At 60.1% G+C, this 19927-nt stretch overlaps 1 protein-coding gene across 5 annotated transcripts; it reads left to right on the forward strand.

Annotated features, from left to right (window-relative positions):
* The first annotated feature begins 11 nt into the window (after positions 1-11).
* Positions 12-19349, forward strand: RHBDF2 (rhomboid 5 homolog 2). Of its 5 annotated transcripts, XM_041486561.1 has the most exons (19): positions 12-90; positions 9330-9436; positions 10882-11173; positions 11256-11362; positions 11659-11851; positions 11923-12135; positions 12679-12804; positions 13122-13255; positions 13484-13696; positions 13821-13932; positions 14285-14359; positions 14673-14834; positions 14984-15084; positions 15535-15598; positions 15723-15817; positions 16032-16107; positions 16458-16558; positions 16761-16914; positions 17500-19349. In XM_041486561.1, exons 3-19 carry the CDS (start codon positions 11048-11050, stop codon positions 17917-17919), a joined length of 2472 nt encoding a protein of 823 aa, XP_041342495.1. In that variant the 5' UTR covers positions 12-90; positions 9330-9436; positions 10882-11047; the 3' UTR covers positions 17920-19349. The 5 variants fall into 5 exon arrangements, with proteins under 5 accessions (XP_041342495.1, XP_041342493.1, XP_041342496.1 ...); XM_041486559.1 differs by lacking the exon at positions 11256-11362; XM_041486562.1 differs by lacking the exons at positions 11256-11362; positions 12679-12804.
* Positions 19350-19927: the final 578 nt, after the last annotated feature.

Below are 19927 nucleotides of genomic sequence, written 5' to 3' on the forward strand. Positions count from 1 at the left end.
GGGCCCGCCCCCAGCCCCGCCCGGCCCAGGTGGAGGCGGCGGCGCTGCCGCGGGACCGGCACCGGGAGTGGCACCGGGGGCAGGACCGAGGTGAGCGGGGCCGAGGAGGGGAGCGGAGCAGGGCAGGGCGGGGCGGGGGTCCCGGTGCCTCCGCGCCGCTTCGCTCCGTGGCCGCCCGGTTTGTTGCTGCTTTGTGAGCGCCGCGTCCCGCCAGCTTCCTCCTCCGCCCCGCGCCTCCCGCCCGGCCCGGCCCGGCCCGGCCCCGCGGGGCTGCATGGGGGCTGCCCCGTCCCACCCCGGACACTTTGCGGGGCGGGGGGCGCGGCGCGCATCCCCCTGCCCGGGCCGTGCCCCGCGCCGTGCCCGGTGCCTCCAGCGCGGGCATCCGGAGGATGGCGGGGGCCGGGCTCTTCCTCCTCCTCCTCCTCCTCTCCATCACAGGGGGAAGTGGGTGCGTGTCCCGGCGGGGTGACCCGGCCGGAGGGAAAGCTCTGCCCGCTCCCGGGCCGAGGCAGGCAGGGAAGCTCTAACCTACTTTCTGGCGCTGCCGGCCCGATAACCCGGCGGGCGGCTGCTTTTTGTTTGTGTTTGCTGGTTTTCCCCCTGCCCAGGTGAGCGGGGCTGGCAGCGCCCCTCAGGAGGGCAGGTGGGCAGCGGAGGGGGCCGGGTCCCTGACCCCCGGCATCCCCCTGCCCTCCGCCCGCCGGGGCTTTGTTGTTGTGGCTGTTTTGAGGTTTGCCGGAGGGCTCTGGGGCGCTCGCACGTGCTGCCTGGAGTGGCGAGTGCTGCCACCAGCCCTTCGCAGGCGAACAAAATCCTTACAGAGCAGGGGGTCGGGTCATCCTCCGTCCGTGTGTACATCCCGCCGGGAGCAGAGGGATGCTGTGTGTGGGTATTTCAGTCAGATTTTTGCTGTTGGTCCTCCAGGTTTGGGATAGAGGGGTGAGGCTGAGCTGTACCCCTTCCTGCCCTGCCTTGCTGCCAGGCCAGCAGGACAGGGCAGAGACCATCCTTCCAGGCTTCCTACAGCCAGGTTGAGGTGCCCACGGTGATCTGAGACCCTGCAGTTCTCGCTCAGCCCCCCAGGCCCACGTCCTGCAGGGGGAAGGGGACCTGAGAGGCTGCATTGTCACCGCTGGTCCCTGTGGCAAGAGGAAGTGTCTGCCTTCTTCCCCAGCGTGGCGTCATCCTTCTCGCCACCAGGAGCCAGGACATTGTCCTGCTTGCACGGTCCCAGTCCCTGGATGGCTGCTCCTGGGGATTTCCAGGGTGAAGTCATCGTGCTGCTGCTGTCCTGGGCACACAGCCTCCAGCCCAGCTGGGGACTTGGGAGAGCACCCCACCACAGTGGCACGGCTGTCCTGAGCGAGGAAACGCTGCCACTCAGCTCACTCCATTGTGCCCTCTGAAGCAGCATCCTTTGGCTCCTGCCTTTTTCCCAAGTGGGAAATAACCGGTTTGGAATTATCCCACCTCCAAAATGAGCTGGAGGGTTCAGCTGTATCTGAGCCTGGGAGAAACCAGAGCTGCCTCTGCCTGTGCTACCCTGGTCAGCTCTGGCTTCACGTGTGGCTCCCTGGGCTCCCAGCTGCCGCACCTGGGCTCTGCCCTTGCCAGCTCCTTTGCAGTTAATGGGGTGATCAGCACCTTTTGCTTCTTGCTCATGTGGCCGGAGGCTCCTGCCGGCCCTGCTCTGAAGCAGGTGACCATCTACCACTTCCCTTCCTGGGGGTTCTGTGGCACGGCTGCAGCTGCGCTGGGGCACCTGGAGGTGCTGCAAGCCCCGGAGCGAGAAAGGGCAAACCACGTTGTGGGGTTTGACACCACAACAGAACCCTGATGCAAATTCTGCGAGACGGGGCCGAGCCCGGTGTGGCTCTGCCATGCACGTGTGAGTGCTGAGCGTGTGAGAGCGGCGCTGCCGGGGCGGGCGGCAGGAACAATAGATGCCTGTGGATGCTGGGAGAGCAGCTCCGAGCTGGGGATGCGGAGCAGGGGGGCGTGAATCCGGTGGGGAGGGGTCTGCTGGGTCGCCTCAGGGGGGATGCACTCATTGGGATGCGCTGGGGGCACTGGGGAATGTGGGCTGTGTTTGGGCTGGGATGAAAGACGAGCTGTCCTCTGGTTCTGTTTTGTTCTTGGATGCTGTTCCTGTTTAGCTCTTACAGTGAAGCTGAGGGATCCCCCAAATACATCCTTATTCCTTCCCTTTGGTTGTTCCTGAGCTGAAAACAGCCCTTGGGACAAGCCAGGAATCCAAACAGAGCTCATTACCAAACAAAGTAGGAGACAGGTGATGGAGAACCAGCTGGTGGGGAGGTTGCAGAGCTGCCCAGACCAACATGGGGCCCGTGAGGCATTTCCACATTTCCCGTGGGCATTGGGAGTCCTGCAGAGACCTGACCCACTCCAGAGGAGTGAGCGCAGCTTGGTGCTGACAGGGGCTCAGCACTGAAGGAGTCAATTAGTGAAAGCTGAAAATTAATTACTTAAATCTCTATGAGCCCACAAGTGGTGGGATCATGAACTCTCCTCCTCTGGAGGAGCTTTTTACCTAATGACTTTCAGTTTCCGCTGTCCTGCCGGCCGTGAGATGTCTGATAACACAACCAGCTCCCAGCGGGGGTGGGCACAGTCCCCTTTAATTACAGGCATCCAGGAGTTGTGATCATTTGGGGGTGTGCAGTGCTTTGAGTTATGGTAATTTCCTGGCCTCCGAGTCAGCCTGGAGAGCGCTGTGTGTGCTGGTGGGTATGGAGGAAACCCTTGGCACTGGTACCCCTTTTTCCCACTTAATCCCTATTATTAAAAAAAAAAAAAAAAAACCAAAACCAAAAAAGTAGTTGTTTGGTGGTTGCTGTCTTAATGAGGCATTTAGGGTGGAGAATGGACCCAGGGAGGATCCCAATCCAGCCCTGCCTCTGCTTGCCCACCACACAGGACCCCTGTGTCCCCCTCATCCTTGGGGACTCACACTGCGGGGTCACATTAGCTGAGCACAGGACTGAGGAAACCCCCAAATAATTGCTCTGGGAGGCTGGGGGAGCAAATATTTATGGGGTTTGTATGTGAGGGCTTCCTCCTCCACCCTTGTCCTCCAGGAACTTAAAACTGGGAGAGCTGTGTGGGCTTCAATAGAGAAAGAACCAGCTCCCTGCCTGTGGAGCAGCAGTGGGCTGAGGAGGCAGGGAGCCTTACTGTAGTGCAGTGCCTCAGTTTCCCCGCTTATGAAATGCCACAGAGGAGTCAGAAAGCACGGAGGTGTCCAGTGAAAACACAGCTTGTCACCTCAGGGACAGTTTGTGCAGCCACAAGAGCAGGGCTGATGCTGTGGCTGTGCCCTGGGGGCAGGGGCAGTGAGGTATAAACCAACCCACTTGATGCTGTGCTGCCAGAGGCTGCAGTGGAACCTGGGACAGGAGGGAGCAGTGCCCAGGGATCTTTTTGGCCTTTTCTCAAGCTGCTGACATTGGATGGGAGGAAGAAACCCACCAGTGTGGAGGGCACATGGGCTCTGTGCTGAATGCCCAGCCTTGTGAGGAGCTGTTCAGATGGGTGGTGTGTGGTCCCCCAGTGGATGCTCCTGCCCTGTGGCCATCCCCCAGGACCATCCCTCCCATCTGCAGGCACCTCTTTCAGCTGCTGCAGCTTCCAGGGCAATGGAGCCCTCCTTCAAACAGCCTCTGTTGGTTTGTGTTTTATTGATTTATTGCTTAAAAGTGATATTTCCTGGTGTAATTCCTCTGGTCTGACTGACCCACTTGGGGCAGAAGAGATGTGGCCAGTGTCCCCCGAGGTGCCCAGTGTGCCAGTGCCCCCTCCCATGCCATGGGGCTGGCTTTACTCCCTGTGTGGCAGGCTGCAGCTTGTGCTGGGGGCCCGATGGAGTTGTTCCTGTAAGGGAGTTCCTGCAGGAATGCCAGGCAGGGCTGGGAGTGACCTCCTGTCACGTGTGAGCCCAAAGGCTGTGCTCTGTGCCCGTGGGCAGCCAGGGCAATCCCCAACCCTCAGTGCTGGCGTGTCCTGCCCGGCCTCAGCTCCTCCATGGAATGAGCAGGGACCTGTCACCAGGGCTGTGCTGTTGCCATACAGCTTTTCCAAGGGTGATCCCATAACCAGTCACCTCTTGTACTTGGTGACTTAACCAGTCCAAGCTCTCCTGGGGAGGACATGGAGGTGGCTCCTTAAAAAGCAGCATCTCCAGCCCCTGCTGAGCTTCCCTGTGGGTGCAGCACCCCAGGGGTGGGATAGCAGGCAGGAGGAGCATGAAGATTGTTCAAGAGGAGACCCCATCTCCAGCTCTGGGCACTGCAAAGTGCCTGGCTGGCACAGATCCATGGAGATGCTGTGGTGGGAAGAGCGTCACACCGCAAAGTGTGGGATTCCCTGTGCAGGGTTTGGGGATGGATGCTGGATGGGGATGAGCTGTTCCCAGCCAGGGAACCCTCTGCAGGGTGCAGGTCTGGGTGCTTCAGGCCTCCTGCAATCAGGAGTGGAAGGAAGGAAGCCGAGGAGTGGCCCACCCACGCTTGGCTGTGCTGGCTGCGAGCAGGGAGGAGCAGCTTCCCCCAGCTGTCCTGGGGCCAGGGAGCTCTGAGGCTTCATGGGCTGTTTGGGGGACAGCCTCCAGCCCCCTGCCAGCCGAGGTGTCACCAGCCACAGCCCAAAGGGACACCACAAGGTCCTTTTCCCTTCTCTTCAGGGAGCTGCTGGCCCTGGAGTGGGAAAGAAGGAGGCTGCTGGTGTCCAGCCAGGGCTCCCCCTTTGCACAGGGCCTGTCAGGGCGAGCAGCACTTTCTAAAAGCCTTGGAATGGCTGTGTTGAGATAAGGAGTCTGTTCCCAGAGATAGGGAGCTGCAGCCATGGGGGCTCCAGCCCAGAGCTCATCTTATCCCTGGGCTGAGCCAAATTCCTGCCCAGGGCTGAGCACCACCTCCCAGTGCTGCCTCCCACACAGCGTGGGGATGGCCAGAGCCCAGGGCAAGGGAACCCTCTGTGAATATGGGGCATTTCTGCCAGTCCTGTGCTGCTCTGCGTGGCTTGGTGTGCTCTGGAGCAGGCAGCAGGGCACTGGGGAAGCCTGCAAGCCCAGCCAGGGCCCTGGCACCGAGAGCTGCTGGAAGAATGAGTGTTCAGCAGAAGAACCAGAGGGAGGAGTGTCCCCTCCAGCCCCACTGACCTTTCATGCGAAGAATTTTGCTTTGAGGAGGGAAGTGGGAGTGAACTCAGGGCTGACCTGCAGCATGGGGGTGGCAGGCACGTGGCCTGCAGGCAGGCTATCCCCTTGCCTTGGGTGAACACCAACCTGGGACCCCTCAGCCCCCTCCAGAAGGTGCAGCCAGGGCTGAAACACTTGCATGTCTGTGCACTCTGTGTTTAAGCCAAGCTAATGAGGAATTGGAGTAGATTTGAGTAATTAATCAGTTCTTCAATAAAACCAAGTTAAGTCAGTCCTGGTAGGCTGGGGAAAAATGAAAAAGCTTTCCTTGTGTGTCTGTGACCCTGCCTGTGGAGCAGCCCACCCCTCTTGACATTCACCATTGGAGCTGCTGTGCTTCCCTCACTCCTGGTGGAAACTTTGGCCCTTTGCTGTCCCCAAAGCCACTGGGGTGACCCAAAATCTCCACGTGCATGTTCCTCACTTGGCTTGAGCTCCAGCCTGAGGACGGGCTGAGGTGGGCTGAGGGTCCCCTTGTGCAGCCACAGCCACTCCATCAGCTCCCCCCACCTTTGCAGGAAGCAGGGGATGGGTTTGTGCAGTGCTGCCTGGTTGGGGTGGTTGTGCTGTGAGGGTGTGTGGGCTCCAGGGAGGGGGGGACACATGGGGTGGGTGGCACAGAGGGACCCCAGCCCACCGGGACTTGCTGCCCACCCCAGCAGGCTGGGAAGCCTTTGTGTGCCAGCACTTGCTCTGCTGGGGTGGGTGGGGTTTTTAATACTGGTAAACATTAACGGGAGTGGGAAACGGGCTGTGGGAAAGCCTCCACGTGGCTTTTTCCACCCGCTGCCAGGCACTGCAGGCAAATCCTTCCCTCTCCATGCCGGTAGGGATGGCATCACCCAGGACTGCCAGGGAGCCCAGGGCCACATCCCTGGCCCTCCAGCCCTTGCAGCAGGGAAGCCCAGCCCAGGCTGAGTGAGTGGCCCTGCTCCCCATGTCCCCATGTCCCCGTGCAGGGCTCTCCTTATCAGCGGGCCCAGCGTGGCTCCCTGCCCGCCATGCTCTGTCTCCCCAGCCACTTTCCTTCCTCCTGGGGCGTGCCATGCTCCCAGCTCAGCAAACCTGCTGCCATTGCCCAATGTCCTTCCTGATGGAGGAAAATGGGAGAGGATGTTCTAATGGTGGCGTGGGTGAGGCGTGTGCTGGCTGCCTGCACGCCCTGGGCATCAGACAGGATCTCAGCACTCATCCCTACCCCATCTTCCTACCCCAGCCAGCAGGGAGGTGTGGATTTAAGCCCCTGTGGGTGTCCATGCTGACCGTGTGGCTCAGTGATAAGGGAGAGGACAGCTAACCATCCCCTCTGAAGCACAGAGGGCCTCTCTCAAGACTCAGAGTGAAACCCTGCATGTCACAGTTTTGCCATCCAGTGCTGTTGTGACAGGACTGGGACACGTGGGGAAAAAAATGGAAGTGTTTTTCTTTTTTTTTCTCCAATAATACGTTTTTATTTCAAGAGCTGTTTGTGCTCTGTCTCCTTTTCTCCATCCCTGAAACTTGAGACTGCAAAATGATAAAAAGCTTTTTTGAAAGGGAGGAGCAGAAGCAGAGAAGGTGCTGGGTCTCTGCTCGGGTGTGAGTCCACAGGAGCTCGATGCTCAGAGCAGTTGCACAAATTGAGTTTTCTGTTTGGAGCTCTTAATAACTGGGAGCGCCTTTTAACGCGGCTCCAGCCTTGAGAGAGGTCTTTAACGTGCTCGTGAATCATTCATGGGCAGCAGCAGCAGCAGCAGCTCTGCCTGATGGGCTCCTGGGTGCCAGCAGTGGCAGAGGCTGCGGGGCTCTTGGGGGCCCTGTGGCACTGCTGGCCCCTTTCTCCCTGCCCTGTGGAGGTGCAGAGGAAGAGCTGGGCTCATCGTGCTCAGGGTGATGGGTGTGGTGGGTGCTCCTGGGGGTCCCACTCCCTGCCCCACACCCTTGGGTGGCTCAGAGCTGCTTTGTCCTCCAGCTGAACTGCGGCAGCTGGAGACAGTGTTATTCCAGTAATGTCCCTTCCTCCAGTGCCAACAGGCGCAGGGAGAGAGATCCTGATCCTTCTCCAAGCATCCATGAACCCACTGCACACACCCTGCTCCAGCCAGGGCTGATCTGCAGGGTCATCTCTGCTCTCCTGTGCTGTGGCTGTGCTTGGCTGTCCCAGTTCTGCTCACCTGGCCTTGCTGGTGGTCCTTTTGTGTTGCTTGGACCATCCCAGCATGTCCTGCAGTGAAGCTTTGTATGAACCACATCATTTTTTCCATCACTTTCTTCCTCGGGTGTGCTTCCTCTGGTCAGTGCTTGTTGTGATTCGTCCTGGGGCTGGGAGCCAGCCCTGGTCACCTTCCTTGTGCCTTTTTTTGGTTGAAGGCTCAGACCTTGTCCCAGTTGCTCCCCAGTGATGCCAGCACATCTGCCCTCTTGGGAAAGGGTGGGGCCTTCACCCCAGTGCTGCTGTTGGTGCACAGGCTGTGTCCCTTGCTGCTGGGTTCAGGCTTTGGTGAGCTTCAGTGGTCAAGAGCTTTGGGAGGGGAGTTGGTGATAGTGGGAGATCTCTTCTTACCAACCAGACCAGGCAGTCCTCCCTCCACGCCCTGCCCATTTATCTCTCCAACAATGGCAGCAGCCCCAGTGCATGGAGATCTTTTCCAGCCTAAAGTGACAACCCAGGACCCTTCTTCCAGCCCAAAGCACAGCTCCTACCAAGCTCAGGACATGCTTGTGGCTGCCAAGTCACCCCCTGCTGCTGTGACCTGCCTTGTCCCCACAGCAGGACATGTGCTCGGCCATCCCCCCGTGTCAGCTCCGCACGTCGCCTCTCACTTCCTTTTTCTGTCCCCAGGACAAAGCCACCACATCCACCCTGAGTGTCCAGGGACTGGGCTGAGGCTCCCTGGGGTGAGAGCTGTGCCCTGCAGGGGGGTGGCTGATGTCAGGGCTGCCGGAGAGGGAGCCATGCTCCTGGTGGCAGGGCTGGGGGGTGACAGGGACCTGGGACTGCAGGGGACCTGGAGGGCTTGGGGCAGGCTGTCCGTGGGTGGAGGCACCGCCTGGCCCATTCCCACGCTGAGCTTGCCAGCTCCAGAGGGCTTGGGCACCAGCACCAGGCACGTGGTGAGCTGGAAAACACCTTCCCAGCACCATCCCCTGGGGATTTCTCTGCCTGGCACGGGATAAGGCTCTCGTGGCTCAGGATCTGTGCTCAGGGGGTGGCTGCTGCCTCCAGCCTGTGTGGCAAAGGAGCCTTGAGCCCTCGGGGGCCGCTGCCCTCCTCCCCCTCCCGCTCAATGCCAAGTGTGCCAAGGCACGGAGCCGTGACAAGCGCACGGCCGCGTGACCGTGACCGGACAGCAGGTGCCCGCCAGGCTGTGCCAGCTCCCCCGGGACTGAGTCACCTCAGGAGAGCCCAGGCCAGCCCTCCTGCGTGGGGAGCTGCTGGGAAGTGAGACCAGGATTTTAAGCATGCTGCAAAGCTGCTTTGCTGGGAAGCACAGAGATCTGGGGCTGTCCAGGGTGTGATGGGGATGGGATTTTGGGATGGCTTGTGTAAGAATTTGGCTCCAGTTTCTGTGCTTCGGGCTGTGCTGGTTCTTACCACTCAGAACCATTCCCCAGAGCTGGATGAGGATGAGGGTGCCCCAGGGATTGCTCTCACCCCAGCGTGTTCCCATTGCCAGCTCTCCAGAGCAGCTGCCATCTCGGGCTCACTGCTGGCTGCCCTGGGAGGAAAACAAACAGAGCTTCCAGCTCGCCAATGGGATGGAAACTTTTACTTGCTGGGGCTGGCACTCTCCCAGTTTAGCAGCTATGAAATACCCAGTGAGGCACTCATATTCCATGCCTGATCTTCCTGGGCGTCTTGCTTCCCAAGAGGCAGGAAAGCAGCAGCAGGGGAAACCTCCCTGCCTGCCCCAGGCTATTCCCTGCCATGGAGCATTGCTGTAAATGGGGGCTTTTCCTCCTCCTGCTGCCCTGTGCCAGCGGCTGATCCCTGTCCCTGGTGTCCAGCCACCTGCAGCCCTGTCCCCAAGGTCTAGGGAGCACTGAGCTCAGCTCTTCCTCTGCCAGGATGCTCCTGCAGCCCTTGCCTGCTTTTCCATGCGTGGTTTTTCATCACAGCCTCTCCCCGCAGGAGGAATTCAGCCGTGTCCCGGGGCTCCCGTGTGTGAAGGACGGAGGCAGAGGAAGGCTGCCGTGGGTGTTTGCCATCACTGCACAGGATCCTGTCACTCTTATGAGGTGAGGAGACCCTCGTAGGGACCAGCACTGGCTGAGCCCCCAGGGGAAATTTGGGAGTTGATTGCTCCCAGCTTTGGTGCTGGAGAGGGAGCCCAGCACCCATTTTAATGCAGGAGGAGAAGACTCTCACAGGGCCCAGGAGCTGATGGAGGGCAGCAATTCCTGCCAGTGCTGCCCACTCCAGGCTTTCCCCTCCCTGAGGAGCTGGGTCTGGACTCCTGCATCCCCATGAAGCTGATCCCTTGGGCACCCCATGCTGCTTAAGCCAGACTTTGCTTGTGGTGTGGTCTAAGGGGAAGGTTCTGTTCAGAACTCCAAGTGCCAAGGGAGCTGCAGAAGTGTCCCTGTCCCTGACCCTTGGTGTGGGAATGGGCTGCCAGTAGGATCCTGTTGCAGATGGGGCTGGTGGGATCTCAGTCACTCATCTGGTTGCTCAAGTGATGTTGCCTAAGGAGAGCAGAGCTGGAGGAGTCTGGTCATTGGGGTCTTGGGCAGGGAGAGAACCAGGCCTGTGGGTCAAGCTGGCATTTTGCAGCCAGTGGCACTGTGCAAACGTGTCGGTGACACTATTCCCATGGCCATGGCTGTCCTGGGGGACAAGAGATGCTTGTGAGACCTGTGTGAGTCCCCTGGGCACTGGCACGTGGTCAAGCAGAAGATGTCAGAGAGGGCTGTGCCTCCCTTTTGATTGCCCTCGTAGTCCCTAATAGGATCTGGGACTTGTTCTCTTGCACTCTGATGGAATTACTTTTCCTGCAAAGCAAGTCCTGCCTGGTAGAGCTGGCTGCAGGGACCCTTGGGAGGGGATTTCTTGAGGAATTAACCACATCTTGGCTGTTAAGCTTCCCTCTCCTTGCACGTGGTGCCAGGGAGGATTCAGTCTCCCAGCCTGGTGTGTGCATGCACGTGTTAGAGGGGAATGTCCTGCACCTCTCCTTCACGGGGCACCCCAACACGTGACAGGTCCACGTGGGAGCTGTAGTGCACGTGGGGATGTGGATCAGGTGTTTTCAGGCTTTGTGCCCTCCCTTCCCAGGCAAGAAGAGCTCCTTGCAGACATCCCCTGCTATCTCCCCTTGGCTGCCTTGCCAAACTGGGAGGGCTGGTGTTCCCATGTGCTGCAGATGTGTGCCATGGGCCTGGCCAGGGCTTGCTGGGATCCCCTATATTTCCAAGGCACATGGTCAGGCTGATCCAGGCGGGGTGTGAAACCTGGGTGTCCCACTGGCATGTGCTGGGATGATGGGGATGCTCTCACCTGGTCACTGTTGCCATCCCTGCCCTACTCCCAGCAGGTGAAGGGATGGTGTTGGTGACCCCTGGGGGACTGGGAGTGGTTAATGTAAGCCTTCCTATCACCAAACTCAGGGAAGGAATGTGGGTTTTGGAGAGGCAGCAGCTGGGCTCATGATGGTAAGACTCACTTTTTCTCCACTTCCCACCAGCACAGCCAGGGACACTGGGTGTTCACTGTGGTGATGTCCCACTGATGAAGCTCCATCTCTTACGGGGACTCAGCCTTTCCTCGCACACAAGCTCCTGGGGGAATACTTCTCCCGCTGTGGCTGACTCCCTGCACCCTGCCAGCCTGCCGACCACCACCGGCCCGAGATGTCAGCCGGGGACAAGAACGGGGGCAGCCGCTCCAGCAGCAGCCGCCTGCAGAGCAAGAAGCCGCCCAACCTCTCCATCGTCATCCCACCCCGGGAGGCCGAGGAGGATGGTGCCCACAAGGAGGTGAGTGCTGCGTCCGTCCCACGCTGGGGTCGGGGGGCTGCCAGGTGCCATCGTGTCCCTGATGCCCTGCTCTGCCTTCCAGCCCTCCAAGGTGCCCATCTACCGCAAGAGCAAGAGCCTGCAGGAGCCCCGCCCAGAGCGCCGGCCCGGCTTCCGCCGGCAGACGTCCCTGTCCCAGAGCATCCGCAAGTGAGGGAGGGCTGGGCTCCAGCCGTGGCTGGCTCGCTCAGAGGGGGCCATGTCAGGACATTGTGGGTACTGCCAGAGGATTTGGGGTGGGGTTGGAGGGTTGTGTCTCAGAAGGGAGTGCAAGAATCACTTTCCTCCACTTCCCTTTGACCCACAGCCAGGTGAGAACTGCCCTGCTGCAGGCTGGGCTGAGACACCCCAGCCCCAACCATCTGCCAGAGGGGACGGCTGGGTGGAATGGTGGTACGTGGTGTGGGGGACCAGCTGTGTGACACGTGTGCCCACCCTGTGTCCAGGGGCACAGCGCAGTGGTTCGGCGTCAGCAGCGACTGGGAGGGGAAGCGGCAGCAGTGGCAGCGCAAGAGCCTGCAGCACTGCAGCATGAGGTACGGCAAGCTGAAGCCTGCCTATCGCGACATGGAGCTGCCCAGCCAGGAGGTGCCCTCCTTCCAAGCCACCGAGTCACCCAAGCCCGCCAAGATGCCCAAGGTAGAGCTCGGGGTGCGGCGTCCCGCTGCCAGCCTTGCTGTCCCAGCACTGACACCTCCTCCCTCCCCCAGATCGTGGACCCGCTGGCCAGGGGCCGTCCCTTCCGCCATCCCGACGAGACCGACCGTCCCCACACGCCCCACCACGTGCTGCCCCCGCTCACCCCCGGCGTTGTCTCCTTGGCCTCCTTCAACAGCATCCGCTCGGGCTACGGCCGCCTGCCGCGCAGGAAGAGGGAGTCTGTCGCCCACATGAGCTTCAAGGCGGCAGCAGCCCTCCTCCGTGTGAGTTTTGGGAGTGTGAGGGGGATCGCCTTCCTAAGCCGGGTTTCAGTTCTGTCCTTCGCTCATCGTCTTTGTTTCTTGGCTGTTTGCTGTGCATGGAGACTGCTGTCTCTCCAGGGCGGGTTTGAGGGGGGAGATGTTTTTTTTTAACTTGAGCTCTACTTAAAAGTAGAGGTTTTGGTGGAAATTGGACAATCTGAGAAAAAAAACTATTTCTGGGTTCCACTGCTGAGGGGCAATGAAACCTCTCCAGCAATTTTCAGGAGCCCTGGACAAACCTTGGGGATGGGTTTGTGGGTATGAAACCAGATGAATTCAGAGGTCACTTGTCATGCTGACTATCGTGGCCATGGTCCAGCACAGATTCCAAGGGGCTAAAGGCAGCATCTTCTGCCAGTTCCTCTCCACACGAGAGGCTATGGTGGCCGATTGGGATTTAATCTTTGCCACTTGGCTTTGGAGAGGGAAGATCTAAGAAACCCTCAGTGCTGCAGAAACTGAGGGCTTCTGGTTGCTTACCTTCATTTGCTTGTGCTGCCAAAGGGGCGCTCTGTCCTGGAGCCACTGGCTCCCAAGCAAAGGAGCAAGAGGAGCTTCCTGTACCCCAGCTTCATGGACGAGGACATGGTGGATGCTGCTGATACCCTGGACTCGTCCTTCTTCAGTAAGGCAAGCAACTTTCCATGCTGGCTGCTGGAGCATGTCCCAGTGCCCTGCACAGGGGGCTGGGTGTGGAGCAGGGCTCTCACAAGGACCCCTGTGTTGGCACTCCACCCAGCAGTGACAGAGGCATCGGTGCCTGCTGTGCCCCAGTCCTGGTGATGGCCCTTGGGTGTGACAGGGAGTGATGTTGTCATTTGGGCACATTTCACAGCCTGTGATGGGCCATGAGTGGGATGTCACTGTGGGTCACCCACTCCCCCTGGCCAGGGGGATGCTCAGTCAGGGGGCTTCTGACCCAGGACACGTATCCATCCCCTTTCCAGATGGACATGCACGATGAGACATACTCCATGCCCGATGACGTCTTTGAGTCACCTCCTCTATCAGCCACCTACTTACGCATGCACCAGGTGGCAGAGGAAGCCAGGGTGTCCCCTGAGGTGGAGCAGCCCACCCCGTGAGTACCAACCCTCAGCAGGTCTTGCCCCCAAGGCTGCCCAGATGCCCTGCTGCAGGCAGGACAATGTCCCCAGCTGTCCCTGCTGTGGGCACCGGGCACTTCCATGACGATCCTGGGAGAACGGAGCCAGGAGGTGCTCAGAGCCTCACCTCAGGGCATCCTCGGGACTCTGGCCATGAGCTGGTCCTTTTAGGGAGGTGTGATGGCTTTCTCCTCTCTCGACAGGCGGGAGGGTGTCCGGCTGGCTTCGGTGTCGGGCGGCGCAGGCCCGGCTCCGCGGCGGGGCAGGCGCATCGCCTCCAAGGTGAAGCACTTCGCCTTCGACCGCAAGAAACGCTACTACGGGCTGGGGGTGGTGGGCAAGTGGCTGAACAGGAACTACCGGCGCAGCCTGAGCAGCATCGTGCAGTCCCAGCTGGAGATCACCGACAGCCACCGGTGAGGGCACCCCGGCTCAGATGTGTGTCCCCGTCAGTGCCTGGGATCAGGGCTTGGGGGACTGCACTGTCCCTTTGCCCAGACATCTATGACCAGCTCTGTTTTTGGGTCCTGTCCCCTCCAGGCCGTATTTCACATACTGGATCACCTTTGTCCACATTCTCATCACCCTGCTGGTCATCGGCACCTACGGCATCGCCCCCATTGGCTTCGCCCAGCACGTGACGACAGAGTTAGTAAGTTTTTAAGAGCCATCCTTCAGGGGGACTGTAACCACCGGTGTCCCATGGCGTCATGCTCCCTGCGAGGACTGGGAGCGTCTTGTGGGAGCATGACACCAGGGGACACTGGGAGAGAGCATTTGAGAGGCTCTGTGAAATGGCCAGGGCAAGGGGATGAGCAGCACCATGTTGCAGCACAAAATGTGCTGGGAGCAGAGCTGTTCCCCTCTCCTGCCTTGCTGGTGGGACCCACAGCCCTTCCCCTCGGATGAAGGGGCTGCTCAGCCCCTTTAAGTGGAGGAAGACGGGGTGCCCTCCCTCAGCACTCATCCCTTCAGTGGGAGCTGACCCTGGCCTCTCTTGGTAGGTGCTGAGGAACAAGGGTGTCTACGAGAGTGTCAAGTACATCCAGCAGGAAAACTTCTGGATTGGGCCCAGCTCGGTAAGGACCCTGCCAGACCCTTGGCCCTTGGTCTCATGCTCTGCTCCCCTGCCCTGAGCTAAGGGGGGTTCTCTGCAGTGGTTGTTTCCTCAGTGGGGCAGAGCTTGACTTCCGCACTCTAGCCTGCTGTCCCAGGCCCCCATCCCACTGGGACATATGGCATCACAGGGTCCTGCCTTCCCTGCACTGGGATGACAGAGACCTTTGTGTATTGCCTGTGGAGACCCCCTGCCCCTGCTAAACTCTCCCTGGGGATGGCTGGAGCAAAGGGAGGTGCACAGACAAATCCCCTTTACTGGCATGTCCCTGCCAGATCGACCTGATCCACCTGGGAGCCAAGTTCTCCCCCTGCATCCGGAAGGACCGGCAGGTGGAGCGGCTGATCCAGCGCGAGCGGGACCGGGAGCGGGGCTCCGGCTGCTGCGTGCAGAACGACAACTCAGGCTGCATCCAGACCCTGCCACAGGACTGCTCGGTGCGTGCCCCTGCCACGGGAAGGGCTGGGCATCCCTGGGGAAAGCAGGGGAAACCGTGTCAGCCCTGCACTGCAGCAGGGTAGGATGCACGTCTGGTCAGAGCCGTGCATTCCCTGCTGCATCCTCAGTCCCTCCGTGCTCCCTGCAGGAGACACTGGCAACGTTCATCAAGTGGCCGGGCAGCAATGCACCAGCCATGGGCTCGGGAGAGAGGCGGACCTCGGGGGCTGTGTGTCACCAGGACCCCAGGTAGACGTAGCAGCTGGGTGGAGGTGGCCCTGTCACCTGGCTGTGTGTGGGACACGGCAGAAGGGGCTGCCTTTCCAGCCTGGATGCCTTGAATCCTCTTGTCCGGGGGGATGGGAGGTTTTTGCACACTGGGAGAGTGATAAAGAGGGAGTCAGTGGGGAAACTGAGGCAGGGCCTGTCCTTAACACGGGCAGCAGCAGATGATGCTGTTGTGTTGTGCTTGTCCCTGTCCTGCTGGGATGGGAACATCCCTGGGCATCGGTGGATTGTCCAACAGCTCTGAGTTCTGTGGGATTCACCCACAGAAGGAGCTGCTTGGGGTGTTGTGGGACACCCACTGGTGGGCAGGATCGAGGCAGGTCCCAGAGCTGTCTGTGCCTGAGGGGGTTACTGGTCTGCAGGGGGGTGTGTTGGGGGGACCCACCCGACCCACCCCCCTCCTCCTGCCAGGACATGTGAGGAGCCCGCATCCAACCCACCCCATGTGTGGCCGGATGACATCACCAAGTGGCCGGTAAGAGCCCGGTGCCACCATCAGCTGGTGGCTCCATGGTGGCAGTGGCAATGAGCCTGCAAGGGTCTGCAGGGACAGCCTGGGGCTGGACTCTGACCAGGGCCCCTTTCCCTCCTGCTTCTAGATCTGCACCTACGAGACCAAAACCAACCACACGGGCTTTGCCCACCTGGACTGTGAGATCAAGGGCAGGCCCTGCTGCATTGGCACCAAGGGCAGGTGGGTTGTGGCAAAGGAGGCACCTGGCTGGGCTCCCCCCTCTGCACTCCTGCCTCGTGCTGTCCCATCAGTGTCCAGAGCTGTGCCTGGGGGGAGAGGGAGCTCACCTGAGGGGTGGGAAGCACAGTGGCAGCAGGCTGGGAGCTGAGGGGGATGCTCAGGGGTGTCCTGAGTGTGCCCTGCCCCCAGTGAGCCCCCTCCTGCCCCCTGCCAGCTGCGAGATCACCACGCGGGAGTACTGCGACTTCATGCACGGCTACTTCCACGAGGAGGCAACGCTCTGCTCGCAGGTGAGCAGGGCCAGGGAGCCATGGCAGGGTATGTGGGATACAGTGCTAACAGCCATGCTGATGCCAGAGGGCTTCAGAGTGTCCTACCAGGAATAGGACATGGTTGGGATGGGCCTGAGCAGGAGCAATGCAATGTGCAGGGACTTGCCCAGCTGTTGGCTGGGCTCCTGATGCTGTGCCCACCTTGCTGGTGTGGGGCAGAAGGCACCTTAACCAGCAGCACGGCAGCGTGGGTGCCCCACACCATCCAGAATCCCCTCACAGCTGCCACATGGCATCATAGGCAACTCATCCCTGTGACCCCTCCTCTGCTCCCTGTGGCTCTGGGGACAACCCTGTTGCCTTTGCAGGTGCACTGCCTGGACGAGGTCTGTGGGCTCCTGCCCTTCCTGAACCCGGAGGTCCCTGACCAGTTCTATCGCCTGTGGCTGTCCCTGTTCCTGCACGCCGGGTGAGCCGCAGCCCCCGTATCCCCAGGGATGGGGGAACTGGGCACTGGAGTGCCCACTGGGATGGGCTGGGAGAGAAGAGGGAGGGGCACTCCCAGACTGTGACAGGTGCCTTCAGTGGGGGTGTTTTGTGAGCTGTCTCGTGCCCAGGGCACTGGGTGGGAGGGCTGGGCAGGGGTCTCTAACCCAGGGCCTCTCCCCCAGCATCATCCACTGCCTGGTGTCGGTGACGTTCCAGATGACGGTGCTGCGGGACCTGGAGAAGCTGGCAGGCTGGCATCGCATCTCCATCATCTTCATCCTCAGTGGCATCACGGGCAACCTGGCCAGTGCCATCTTCCTACCCTACAGGGCAGAGGTGAGGGTTTGGGCGTCTGTCCCAAATCCTGTCAGCTCCCAGGGACCAAAGGACACCCCTCTCCATCCCCATCCTGGGCAGAGGTTTGAGGAAGGGGCTGGAGCACAGATTCTCACCCCCTGGCAGGGTTTGCTGCAGGGAGAAGGGGAGGGGGTGTCACTGCCCCACGTGTGGTGTTGGCACATGCCATGTGTGTCACATGTCACCACGTGTCTCTGAGCGTGCGGGGTCCCTGGGCAGGCAGATGGCTAATCTGCTGCCAGCCAAACCCTGTCAGGCTTTAAATGAGATCATGCCAAGGGCCCTAATCCCCCCACAGGTGTGCCAGGATGGGGCTGTGGTCTGTGAGGGGGTGATGCTCTCTGGCTGCTGAGTCACAGAAAATATCAGCTCTGCCAAAACAGCACCACCCTGCTCCCCTCCTCATCCTCCTGTGCCAGGGCTCCCACCCCTGAGCTCCATGCAGGATTCTGCACAAGAATGCAGGAGCCAAATGCACTTTGCTAGGGGAGGAGATGATCCCTGGGGAACATGGGGTGTGTCTGGGGTGACAGAGTCCAGCCCTGACTTCCCCCATCCCTGCAGGTGGGCCCTGCCGGCTCCCAGTTCGGCTTGCTGGCCTGCCTCTTCGTGGAGCTCTTCCAGAGCTGGCAAGTGCTGGAGAAACCCTGGAAAGCCTTCCTCAACCTCTTTGGCATCGTCCTCTTCCTCTTCATCTGCGGCCTCTTGCCCTGGATCGACAACATCGCTCACCTCTTCGGCTTCCTCAGCGGGCTCCTGCTGTCCTTCGCCTTCCTGCCCTACATCACCTTCGGCACGCTGGACAAGTTCCGCAAGCGGGCCATGATCATCGTGTCCCTGCTGGTCTTCGTGGGGCTCTTCGCCTCGCTGGTGGTGTGGCTCTACGTGTACCCCGTGAACTGGCGCTGGGTGGAGTACCTCACCTGCCTGCCCTTCACCAGCAAGTTCTGCGAGAAGTACGAGCTGGAGCAGGTCCTGCACTGACCCTGCTGGCAGGGACGGGGCTGGCACGGGAGGTGTTTCCCACGGGGTGGGTCCTCCCCAGCCTGTGGGAGGTGGTGGTGGCTGCTCCAGGATGGGGCAGACCCTGGGCATGGCTCCATCCTCAGGGAGGCTGGGTTTGGGGTACCCCTCGCTCGATGCTGGGGATGCAGGGCTGAGGCAGCCCTGCCTTGGCCGCCTTTGGGGCTCCCTCCTGATGCTGGAAAGCTGTAACTGGTTTGGGGACTGACTCTGGCTGCTGCCTGTGTGGGGAAAGGGCTGAGGGAAGCGGGATTTTGGTGTATCCATGGCCAGGCTGGACTCCCAGTCCTGGGGTGAAGTTGCTGAAGTCTCCAGCCTGTGCCCCTGCCTGCTGGGGCTGCATCCCACCTCAGTGCCCTGCAGCACTGCAGCTCATACTGTGAACACAACCCCCTTTTTGCAGGGGCACTTTTTTTATCCACAGCTCTTTAGGCCCAGGGTTTCCCCATTTTGGGCTTCCTGTGGTCTCTGTCGAGGCTCCAAGATGTTCAGGGCTGAGCTTCAAAGATATTTTTCAGTCCTGTTCTCCCTGAGGCCAAGGAGGCTTGTGCCTTCCCACCTGGCTCCTCACTGGATGGAGAGGCAGGACTTGGGGCAGGGGGCTTTACCTTCTCTTATTTCAGTGAAATTGTCCTTTTGGAAGGGGAGGAGTGGCAAGAACCATGTTTGTAGTGCCATGGTGGGAGGCAGACATGGAGAAAAACCCCCTGGGGGGGCACATGTGGCTGCTTCTGGAGCCCACAGACCTCTCAGGAAGCTGTTGGTGCTCCCACCTTCTGCCTTGAGTCCCTGCTTGAGTCCCTTTTTCAAGTCGTGGAGACCCAGGCAGCCTTCCTTCCTGTGGTGGTGCTGGTCAGATGGGGAAGTGCAGGATGGGGCAGTCACCTTCCCTCTTCCCTGCCCAAGGCTGCACAGTCCCACCTGCCCCCAGCCCTGGGCTGCTCTCCCCAGCATCTCCTCCTCCTTGCCACCAGCCATGGCACGAAGGCAGGTCCTTCCTGGGGTCCAGGTGACCCCTCTGGGCTGGTTTGGACCCAGGCTGGTGCCAGGCTGTCTCTCCCCTGAGATGTGTTGCTTTGGTGCTGGAAGCCTCAGTGCTTTTAAGTGGGGGCAGGTGGGAATGCCCCAGTTAGGATGTCCTGGATAAATATTCAAGGGCTGAGAGCCTGGCTCCCTCTCCACAACCACGTGTTGAGTGAGCCCAGGAGCATCTGCATCCGTCCCTGCATACTCCCTCCACCCTGGGCCAGTTTTCAGCCCCACTCTGTCCCTCCAGTTGCTGCTCCAGCCAAAGACAGACACTTCACCTCATTTGTCTCTTTTTGATACTTTTTTAAAAAGCTGTGGGTTCCCCCCCATCCTTAATAAATTTCTACCTGTATTTAATGAGATGCACAAGGTCTCTTCTCCCTTCTTGGGCATGGGGATGCAGCACTTTTGGGGGATTCTGGTTGTTCTGGTGATGTCTGGTGTGGCAGGGAGGGAGGACAAGCTGGGCTGGTGCCCTGATGGGCCACTCAGAGCCCTCCCTGGGAGGAGACAGGGTTTGGAGAGTCTCAAACAGAAGGAGAAGCCAAACATTTGGATCCATGGAACCTCCTGATCCTGCCTGAGGGCAGAGTCAGCCCTGCCTTTATCCCACCCTTCACTGAATGACCTGAGGCTGGATTTGCCTCTTCTCCCCTGAGGCTGAGGTGCCCCAAGGGGTCCTGGATGCTCCCCTCATAGCAACTGGTGCCCTCCCTCTGGCCATTGTGGTGAGGTCATGATCAAAGCAGGGCAGGAACACACATAGGTTGTGTAGAAAATCACCAGCACATCTTTATTTGCTGCTTTCCAACAACCTGAGTTTGCAGAAACCTTGTCCTGGGCTCGTTGTGGGTCTGGGACAGGGAGGACCAAATGGCTTGGGCTGGTTCCCTGGGGAGGCTCTGCAATGTGCAGCTGAGGGTGGCTGTGGGCTGGGAAT

The sequence above is a fragment of the Pyrgilauda ruficollis genome, unplaced genomic scaffold (assembly GCF_017590135.1).
Source record: "Pyrgilauda ruficollis isolate IOZ18807 unplaced genomic scaffold, ASM1759013v1 scaffold77, whole genome shotgun sequence".
Classification (NCBI taxonomy): Eukaryota; Metazoa; Chordata; class Aves; order Passeriformes; family Passeridae; genus Pyrgilauda; species Pyrgilauda ruficollis.

What these genes read in the sequence shown, in the direction of transcription:
- RHBDF2 (XM_041486559.1), top strand. Translation starts at nt 10,926, where the DNA reads ATGAAGCTCCATCTCTTACGGGGACTCAGCCTTTCCTCGCACACAAGC. An exon ending in AGCCCGCCAAGATGCCCAAG is followed by an intron (nt 11,852 to 11,922) that starts GTAGAGCTCGGG and finishes TCCCTCCCCCAG; the next exon opens with ATCGTGGACCCGCTGGCCAG. An exon ending in CGGCAGCAGCCCTCCTCCGT is followed by an intron (nt 12,136 to 12,678) that starts GTGAGTTTTGGG and finishes GTGCTGCCAAAG; the next exon opens with GGGCGCTCTGTCCTGGAGCC.